Source organism: Heptranchias perlo, chromosome 3 (genome assembly GCF_035084215.1).
Source record: "Heptranchias perlo isolate sHepPer1 chromosome 3, sHepPer1.hap1, whole genome shotgun sequence".
Classification (NCBI taxonomy): domain Eukaryota; kingdom Metazoa; phylum Chordata; class Chondrichthyes; order Hexanchiformes; family Hexanchidae; genus Heptranchias; species Heptranchias perlo.
In genome coordinates this window covers 14334079-14344803 of record NC_090327.1, presented here as the reverse complement: position 1 = coordinate 14344803, position 10725 = coordinate 14334079, and the positions used below count along the sequence as shown (strand labels likewise).

The 10725-nt window shown below is 42.8% G+C and overlaps 1 protein-coding gene across 5 annotated transcripts in view; it reads right to left on the bottom strand.

Moving 5' to 3' along the window:
• Window positions 1-3625: 3625 nt before the first annotated feature.
• The window catches only part of LOC137310398 (protein spire homolog 1-like), a 280950-nt gene continuing 273850 nt past the window's right edge, over window positions 3626-10725 (bottom strand). For all 5 annotated transcript variants that reach the window (XM_067978235.1, XM_067978246.1, XM_067978243.1 and 2 more), the window contains 4 exons: window positions 9620-9690; window positions 7850-7877; window positions 7589-7734; window positions 3626-4956 (listed from right to left, as the gene is read on the bottom strand). In XM_067978235.1, the coding sequence (XP_067834336.1) occupies window positions 4689-4956; window positions 7589-7734; window positions 7850-7877; window positions 9620-9690 (513 nt within the window). In that variant the 3' untranslated portion in view covers window positions 3626-4688. The remainder of the gene's footprint in view (window positions 4957-7588; window positions 7735-7849; window positions 7878-9619; window positions 9691-10725) is intronic.

The window sequence follows — 10725 nt, the reverse complement described above, 5'->3', positions numbered from 1 at the left end:
TGCGATAAGGCACAACTCTAAAAGGGGTACAGGAACAGAGAGATCTCGGGGTATATGTGCACAAATCATTGAAGGTGGCAGGGCAGGTTGAGAAAGTGGTTAAAAAAGCATATGGGAGCCTGGGCTTTATAAATAGAGGCATAGAGCACAAAAGTATGGAAGTCATGAAACCTTTATAAAACACTGGTTCGGCCACAACTGGAGTATTGTGTCCAGTTCTGGGCATCGCACTTCAGGAAAGATTTGAAGAGCTTAGAAAGGGTGCAAAAGGGAACAATACCACCTGCATGTTCCCCTCCAAGTCACATGCCACCCCGACTTGGAAATATATCGCCGTTCCTTCATCGTCTCTGGGTCAAAATCCTGGAACTCCCGACTTAACAGCACTGTGGGAGAACCTTCACCATACGGACTGCAGCGGTTCAAGAATGCGGCCCACCACCTTCTCGAGGGCAATTAGGGATGGGCAATAAATGCTGGCCTTGCCAGTGCCGCCCACATCCCATGAACGAATAAAAAAAGAGATTTACTAGAATGATTCTAGGGATGAGGGACTTTAGTTACATGGATAGACTGGAGAAGCTGGGATTGTTCTCCTTGGAGATGGTTGCGAGGGGATTTGATAGAGGTATTCAAAATCATGAAGGGTCTAGACAGAGTAGATAGAGAGAAACTGTTCCCATTGGTGAAAGGGTAAAGGACCAGAAGACATAGATTTAAGGTGATTGGCAAAAGAACCAAAGGTGACATGAGGAAAAACTTTTTTACACAGCGAGTGGTTAGGATCTGGAATGCACTGCCCGTGGGGGTGGTGGAGGCAGATTCAATCATGGCCTTCAAAAGGGAACTGGATAAGTACTTGAAAGGAAACATTTCCAGGGTTGTGGGGAAAGGGCAGGGGAGTGGAGCCAGCTGGATTAGGAACATAGGAACAGGAGCAGGCCATTCAGCCCCTCGTGCCTGCTCCGCCATTTGATAAGATCATGGCTGATCTGTGATCTAACTCCATATACCTGCCTTTGGCCCATATCCCTTAATACCTTTGGTTGCCAAAAAGCTATCTATCTCACATTTAAATTTAGCAATTGAGCTAGTATCAATTGCCATTTGCGGAAGAGAGTTCCAAACTTCTACAACCCTTTGTGTGTAGAAAAGTTTTCTAATCTCGCTCTTGAAAGGTCTGGCTCTAATTTTTAGACTGTGCCCCCTACTCCTAAAATCCCCAACCAGCAGAAATAGTTTCTCTCTATCCACCCTATCCGTTCCACTTAATATCTTATAAACTTCAATCAGATCACCCCTTAACCTTCGAAACTCTAGAGAATACAACCCCAATTTGTGTAATCTCTCCTCGTAACTTAACCCTTGACGTCTGGGTATCATTTTAGTAAACCTACACTGCACTCCCTCCAAGGCCAATATGTCTTTCCGAAGGTGCGGTGCCCAGAACTGCTCACAGTACTCCAGGTGCAGACTAACCAGGGTTTTGTATAGCTGCAGCATAACTTCTGCCCCCTTGTACTCTAGTCCTCTAGATATAAAGGCCAGCATTCCATTTGCCTTCTTGATTATTTTCTGCACCTGTTCATTGTTTTGCAAAAATCCGGCACGGATTCGATGGGCCGAATGGCCTCCTTCTGTGCTATAACCCTTTTATGATTCTATGATTCTAATCCTGGATGAGCCGCAATTTCTTCCAGTTAGACACTGGAAATACCAAAATCATTGTGGTCGGCCCCCGTCACAAACTCCGTACTCTTGCTACCGATTCCATCTTTCTTTTTGGTCACTGTCTCAGGCTGAACCAGACTGTTCGCAACTTTATTTGACCCTGAGCTGAGCTTTCGACCTTACATCTGCTTCATCACAAAGACCGCCTACTTCTACCTCTGTAACATTGCCCGTCTCCGCTCTTACCTCATCCCATCTTCCGCTGAAACCCTCAGCCGTGACTTTGTCACCTCCAGCCTTGACTATTGCAATGCTCTCCTGGACATCCTCCCATAATCTACCCTTCATAAACTTCAGCTCATCGAAAACTCCACTACCCATATCCTATCCTATCCCACATCACACCCCCTCATCCATCTTCTCTGTGCTCGTTGACATATATTGACCCCTGATCCCACCACCTCAAATTTAAAATTCTCATCTTCGTGTTCAAATCCCTCCATGGCCTTGCTGCTTCCCATCTCTGTAACCTTCTCCAGCCTTCTGAGAACTCAGCATTCCTCCAACGCTGGCCTGTTGTGCAACCCCCACTCCCTTCGCCCCACCATTGGTGGCCGTGTCTTCAGCCATCTTAGCTCTATGGTCTGGAATTCCCTCCCTATATCTCAACATCTCCCTCTCCTCCCTTTAAGAGCCTCTTTAAAATTCACCTCTTTGGCCAAGCTTTTAGTCACCCCTCCTGATATCTCCTTTTTTGGCTCGATGTTGATTTTTGTCTGATTACATTTCTGTAAAGCACCTTGGGTGTTTTTCTATGCTAAAGGCACTATATAAATGCTGTTGTTGATCCCAGTGTCCAAGATCTTAGTTACGAGAAAGATTGGAGAAACACGGGCTTTTCAGCCTGTAGAAGAGGTGCCCAAGAGGTGATTTTATAGAGAATGAAAAAGGTAATCCCAAAATATTACTTTAAAGCTCACCACCACCTTCTCAAGGGGCAATTAGGGATGGGCAATAAATGCCGGCCTCGCCAGCGACGCCCACATCCCATGAACGAATAATAATAAAAAAATAAGTGGATACAGGTTCAAACTAGTAAAAGATAAATTTAAGGCGATATCAAGAAATTCTTCACACAAACATGGTAGTAGAGGCAAAAACCCTGGAATCATTTAAGAAACAAATGGATGCTAAAATGGGTATGGGGAAGTTTAGGGTCTTTCCGGACGGGCCAAATGTGCTTCCTTGTTTGTAGTTATCTTGTGGTCTTGAGAAGCAATGAGGTAGCATCACTTGGTGATAGAAAACTGATCTCTGCAAATAGTAAATAGCTGATCTTGGAGTAGAACTAACAAATTAAATTAGAAAAAATGAAAGAAACAGGGAGAATTCTTTGTCCCACATAAGCCTCATGCCTCTAAATCCAGTAGTTGAAGTATTTCTCTGTCACTGGACACATTTCTCACTCTCTTATATCTTAAAGCCGTTTCCTACCTATACATTTGTCTATGTGTCAAACAGCTATTAGATGGCTTTGTGCCAAACCCTAGGTAACCCTCATATTCCTGAGACAACTCAAATTAAAATAAATGCCAAAAAATTTTCTCAGTTACCATTAATAGAAGGTGCTAATTTAGTCGTTTTACTCCACCAGAATGAAAATGACGAATACTTGAGTTTATTCTCAAAATACAATCAGTAAACATATGTTCTTTCTCACCACTATAGTAATCCATGGTGAGCCTAAATCCAATGTCCTCAGTATGATCCACATCGATTTTAGATGCTGTAAAGGTGGATATTTTACTGAGGATTTTAAGTGCTCAAAAGTCAATAGAAATTGGTATCCTTCCTATCCCTGGGTTAGAAACAGTTCTACATGTATCTGCACAGTGAAAACTGGCTGTTCCTATCATTATAGCTAAATGAAAGACAATATTCTTTATAAAGGTTACAGTGTTTTTTTTAATTAATGCATGAACAGTCATTGCATTTACATAGAACATACAGGAAACTCAGTAGTACAGTGAACTGAATGGCATGTCTTGTTCACATCAGCTCTACGGTATAATTTAGAAACTATATAATGCAACACATACAGGTGCACAGTTTGGTGAAGGGGGAAATGGAGTGATAGGGCAGGGAAGTTATGGCAATCCATTCCTTAAGTATTCAGGCTAGTAACCAATAAGCCAAGACTGAAAGGCAACAGTAGGGTTAGCTATGTTAGTTATTGTGTTGTGTCGGCCTGATCAGCTCAGTGGGTAACTGGTCACAATGCTATTATCATGGGGAAAATCTTTTAAGTTCAAACAAGTTTCAAAAGAGAGCGTGGATCAAGTATTTCATATAAGTGCAAAAACTGTCTTGTATAAGCTGGCATTCAAGTGTCTAGCGTCAGTTTGACAAATACTGACAATTTTCTGGCGCTTTTATGAAAACAAAGAGGGGACAATGTCATAAATCCATCATTAGCCAGTTAAAAAGTAAAAGCGCTTTTTTTGAAATCATAGAAAAATGAGCTCCCAGTGCCATTCACATCCAAAACTATCTTTCTCCCTAATCTATAAACCTTAGCCACAAAGTTTAAGTAAAAAATTTTTGACCACATCGAATAAGATGTTCAAGATTAAACTAAGTCCTTTTGTAGTACATTCCATGTACATATACCGCACAGATTAAATATTATACAAGTTGTCAATTTTCAACTGCAGCAAGTGGCATTAGATGTCCACTCCCAATGTCAGTGGGGGAGAAACCCTCCTGTTATTAAAATATATTACAATTATATACAAGTAACTTACATTATTTCATACTTGATAAGACCCATTCACAAAGATATGGCCATATAAATGAACCCTGACTTTTATTATTAGGTGAAAGCTAGATACATATGAATTTTAGCATAGTCAGTCTGTGTTCCTGTGTTTTGTGGATCCATTTCCAGTTATTTTGTTCTGAGATGCCAGTTCAAAAAATAGCTTCAGGAAGAAGGAAGGAAATAAAAAGGCACAAGTCTAAACCTCTTTGATAGTTCGCTCCTTGGGTGTTGCCAGTCGAAACTCTGACGTGCTTGTTGAGGACATATAAAAGGACTGAGTTTTCCGTTTTAACCTGGCGCGCTTGTTAGCCAGGACAAGACTCCGTCGACTGGAGCTTATGATTTCGGAAATGAATTTTTTACAGTCAACACAAACTTCCATCGTGCTCCAGTCCTCCATCAGCTCTTTGGGAAACTCCAGGTTATCGGTTGACTTCTCAGTAGATTTGGACACTGATGGCAGTCTGTAAAAGATCAAACCACCTCATGTTAGAGACACAATGATGAGATGGATGTTGAGAGCTATTTTGTGTGTGTAGAAGGGGAAATTACCGAGATCAGACTGTGGTTGTTAAGAGCTGGGACCTGGCGATGCCCTGGAAATACTCAAAGGCCATTTTTTTGTTAGGTGAATTTTCCCCATCATCTCACTTGTTCATTTTGACACACACGGGAGATTAAAACTGCAAACCCTTTTGCTCTTTAATTGTTGCTCTAAGACAGAAGGGAAATGGACAGCCCTGCTCAACTTGCTGTATGTGTGACTAGTCCTAAACTTCAGAACTAAGGGTTTGCATCAAATCAACCACAAATGCAAATAGAGAAATATTCAAAGCCACAGAAAAATTTGAAAATGCCATTCTACTTCTCCTTTTGTGCAATGGCATTTATACTGCTCTCAAGGACTACTCAGAGGCACTGATTCAAGACAAATACCATAGATGCATTTAAGGGGAGGCTAGATAAGTACATGAGGGAGAAAGGAATAGAAGGATATGCTGATAGGGTGAGATGAAGAGGGGTGGGAGGGGGCTCGTCTGCAGCATAAACACTGGCATGAACCAGTTGGGCCGAATGGCCTGTGTCTGTGCTGTAGACTTGATGTAACTCTGTGTAGTTTATTTAAAAGATATGATAAAAGCAGCTTGCTGGAGAAACACGGCTGTTGCCACTGTCTCCAACTGCCTATCCAACATCAAGAGATGAGCCAAGACTTCTTCCACCTTAATGTCAGCAAAACTGAAGCCGTTCTCTTCAGCTCCTGCAAATATCTACACAATTCTGGCCTGAATCCATCTTCTTCCCCTACTGCTGCCTCAAGCTTAGCCCAGAGGTGTGGAACCTTGGTTTACAGTTCAACCATAAACTCAGTTTCCTCTCCCATTTGTCTTCAAGACCACTTTCACCTCCTCAATATCACCTGCCTCTACCTCGTCCTCTCCTGCACTAAAACCCTAACTGATGCTTTTATCCCCCTCACCGCTGAAGTGCTCCATCATTCTCCTTAGCTAGCATTCCCACTTCTACTATCTGTAAACCGCAAGCCATTCAGAATGCTGTGGCTCATGTCCTCAGCCGTACTAAGACACACAGCCCTACCCTCTCTGTCCTCACTGAACTCCACTGGATTCCAGTGTCCTAGAGAATTAACTCTAAGATAGTCACAGCAAGTTGGTAAAAAAAGCAGAGTGTCGCAGGGATTAGTACAGATCTGACCATCATTATCCAATCCTCCCTGGATACAGGAGTGATGCCAGGGGATTGGAGGATAGCTAACATTGTATCATTGTTTAAAAAGGGAGTGAAGAATAGACCGAATAATTACAGGCCAGTCAGTCTAACCTCGGTGTGGGTAAATTATTGAAATCAATTCCGAGGGGCAGGATAAACCATCACTTAGAAAGGCACTGAGTAATCAAGGACAGTCAGCACGGATTTGTTAAGGGAAGGTCGTGTCTGACTAACTTGATTGAATTTTTTGAGGAGGTGACAAGGAGTGTCGATGAGGGTAGTGCATTTGATGTAGTCTACGTGGGTTTTAGCAAGGCTTTTGACAAGGCCCCACACGGCAGACTGGTCAAAAAAGTACAAGCCCATGGGATCCAAGGGAGAGTGGCACGTTGGATCGAAAATTGGCTCAGTGGCAGGGAGCAAATGGTAATGACCAACGGGTGTTTTTGTGACTGGGGCCTTAGCTTTTCACCAGATATATCAATGACATAATGAAGGAATAGAGAGTTGTATATCCAAGTTTTCAGATGACTCTAAGTTAGATGGTACAGTAAGTTGTGTGGATGGGAGCAGGAAGTTACAAAGGGACATGGACAGATTAAGTGAATGGGCAAAGCTGTGGCAGATGGAACTTGATGTGGGGAAGTGTGAGGTCATCCGCCTTGGATCCGAGAAAGAAAATCAACAAAAATCTATTGCTCTCAGTCTTGGAAATTTCAATTGACCCAGCATCCACAGCCTTTTGGGGGATCCTTCAACATCCAACCCAGGCCTCCTTTCCTTCTCTCAGTAGCTACCTGTTCAGCCACCTTGTTCCTGCCCTCTGAAACTCCCTCCTTCAGTATCTCCACTTTGCCACCTCCCTCCCTGCCTTCAAATTACCTCCTTAAGATCTTCCTCTTCAGCCATGATTTGGTCCTTGCTGACCATCTTCTCTTCCTTTTTGCTCCTGCCCTCTTGGTGCCCTGTCACTATCCTCTGCCCTGTACAGTACTCTGATACACAGCGAGTGCTATAGAAATGTAAGTTATTACTAAATCTCCAAGAATTGACCAAACAATAATAAGAACAGAAAAGGCTGGAGAACACTCAGCAGGTGGGGCAGAATCTATGGGGAGAGAAACAAAGTTTAATGTTTCAGGTCGATGACCTTTCATCAGAATGATGACCAGTTCTCCCTCTCTCCACAGATGCTGCTGAGTGTTTTCCAGCATTTTCTGTTTTTATTTCAGATTACCCAGCATCTCCAGTATTTTGATTTTGTTTTAATTGACCAAGCAACTCTGATAAAATAACTAATATTGAGGCAGAGCTGAAATGGTTTTGGTTTTCGCATCTAGGGGAAGCGGTAAGGTGTTTTTGTACCTGACTAGACTTTTGTGTTGACTATCATGTCGACGTCGGCTGCTTGACAGCTTCTCTGGCTTTGATACTTTCCCCTCTTTTGGCAAGGCTGATGGTCCCAAGGAGAAGATTGGAAGATTGCTGTATGGTTTGGAGGGTAGTCGCATCTAAACCACAAAAACAAAGTACTCCTTTATTTTTCTTTGAAAAAAAGAGCTGTTTTTTGACAGCCGCAGAAAGATAAACTAATTCAGATACGGATTGTGAACAATGTGAACATACCTTCTTACAACACTGTGAACACACCGGTCTGTGGAAAGATAATCGAGTATTAAAAACGGTTAAGTGATCAAGTAGTTTGTTTACTCATTAACTAATGCATTGCTGGATGTGCGGGACTGTATAATGACGAAGCTGCTCATTTTACGGGGAACTTTAATCCTGTGGTACATATACAGTCCTCACCACTTAAAACATCCATGTTTATATCGGCCAAAAAGCAATAATCATCATCGATTTACATTAACGTCAATTTCGAAGTTACCGGTCACAGCGCCTTAAGTGCTCCATTTATTTTGGGCAGAAACAGTTGTGTTTACTCACATTTGCACCTCGTTGCACTGAATGCAAGAACAAATATAAGTAAATAGCAAATAAAAACAGAAAATGCTGGAAATACTCAGCAAGTGAGGCAGCATCTGTGGAGAAAGAAACAGAGTTAATGCTTCAGTTCGATGTTTCTTTCTCCACAGATGCTGCCTGACTTGCTGAGTATTTCCAGTATCTTCTGTTTTTATTTCAGATTTCCAGCATCCGCAGTATTTTGCTTTTGGTAAGTAAATAGCATCTCGTTAAGGTGCACTGCATGTAATAAAATAGCCTTATTGAGGCAGACTTCACTTTCCTTAAGCTATCACAGTTTTGATGAGAGAAAAACATTATATGGTTTGCAGCCAGTTGTGCATAAACAATGTACAATGCATTTTATTCACTTTACATTGAAACGATAAGATAGCTAGTTACTCTACAGCACATTGTGGGGATATAATAGTGTAATCCAGTTGTAATTTTATTTACAGCAGAGACAAAAATACATTTCATGCTTTTTCTTTTCAATCAACCATCTAAACAGAAACTTTGTTATGACAGGAACAACAACATCTACAAAGTCTTAAAACTGGAAAAAGAGTAAAGCAGATTGCAAACCCATTTAATTAATGACTTAAAAGAACAACTGCACTGACATAGCAGCCCATCAGGTCAAACACAACAAAATTACCGCACTTGAAATTAACGCTACCACGTTATATCAACCATCGCGTGTAGCTGGCAAATCACTTTTGCACGAACTCACCCGCTACGAGCGATGGGGACTGTACTGAGCCCAAGGACATAAGTTTTTTTCCCTCGTTGGATTCACTAATTGCCAAAATAGAATCATAGAAAGGTTACGGCACGGAAGGAGGCCATTCAGCCCATGGAGTCCGTGCCGGTTGGTATTTGTTGTGGTGTTCTGGTGTACTGGTGTTTGTTGTGCAATGGAGTGGGGAGACACAGGATGAAGCCTCCTCTCCTGCTCACTTCCCAACCTTTGCCATGCTGTGTGAGAAGGTACCAAGATCTCCCCTTGAGAGTCCCACCAGCCCGTTGTTGCAGACCTTCTAATGGCTGGTTAAGTGTGGCATTGGTAGTGGCCTGGGATGAGGCCACTTTCTTAGTTGTGGAGCGATATCCTCAAAAAGGACGATCCATGGGCCTGCATCGGAGGATAGCCAGTTCTCAAAAACAATTAGCGTTCACCAGCAGAGGACCGGTGAAATGGGTGAGAAGTTTACAAACTATAGGAAATGTTGGACACCTCATATTGTCAGTAAATTCTCACTTGTAAGCAGGAAATTACTGACAATATAAAGTGCCCAACATTTCCTATAGTTTGTAAACTTTTCACCCATTCTCCCTCTTGAAGAATATGAGGGAAGCAGCTGCATGACAAGGTGGAACATAAGAAAGAATAATGAGGAAAATAACGTCAAAGAGGAGTGTGTGACAAACCTTTTACAGAATTGGCAGGTGTACGACCAAGTGAAGATAGAGAACCTCTTCGTTCGGCAGCAGAAACACAACTGCAGAGAGAGCAATGACACTTAGATCAATACAACAACAGCACCATGTGATCAAAACAGTCATAATCTACACTGGCTGTAAACAGATTAATTTTTATATTTTGTAAAAAAAAATCTTCCTCATTTTGATATTTTATTGACCCATTGGTTAAATATTGGCCCAGAGATTCGTCCGTTAGACGGCCTCCTAAGCCTCCAATATGGGGGGCAGGAGGCCAATGCGCCACACGCCATATTGATAAAGGCTAAAAGTATCGTCAGGGAGTGCCCACAAATGAGCATGCCCGAATTTCTGGGCCATTGTGAGGAATGGGTCCCCAAAGAGCATCCTCTATTTCACATATGTTTCAAGTATTGTAGACAAATCACACCACATTGTTTTTTTTTCCATCAAATTTCTCCCCTTTTCTCCTCCTTCCTTCTGAAGGCAGCGGCCGGGACTTTCTGACCCCCTCTGATTAAGGTGCATCCTCTGGTGGGATGGGACTTCCATCTGCCACAGATATCTTCCCTTGACCCCAGCCAAACATCTCGTCTGGGGAATAGATAAATACAGGATGTCATCTTGCAGGCTCTGTTGGGAGAGTTGTGCTGAAATAGGGATGGAAAATTACAGCGGCAAGTCTCGGTGGCCTGTCGTAGCAGAGGCGACCAGGCGGCCTGTAAAAGTGCCGACTTTTATTTACAAACTTTCCCCCTCCTCTTTGGTCTGTGCGAGGCAGCTCTGTGAGTGCTCGCACAGGGCTAGGCACCCAAATAAAAACCTTTGGCTTCTCCCCCAAATGCAGAATGCTGGACGCTTGAGCCTAACCTGGTAATTCGATACATAAGCCTTGCACATCCACAGGAATCTAGGGCACTGTTGATGATCGACCACCCAGAATGGCTCACTAATGGAATGTGGAGGGGTAGTCTTTGTTGTTGGGGGGCCATGATTCTTCCCACTCGGCTCCAGATAACCCCGCAAGCCAGAGCCCTAATGGGTAAGGTAGTCTTAACTGGAAAAGCAACTGGGGACTGCCTAGTCATCTGCTC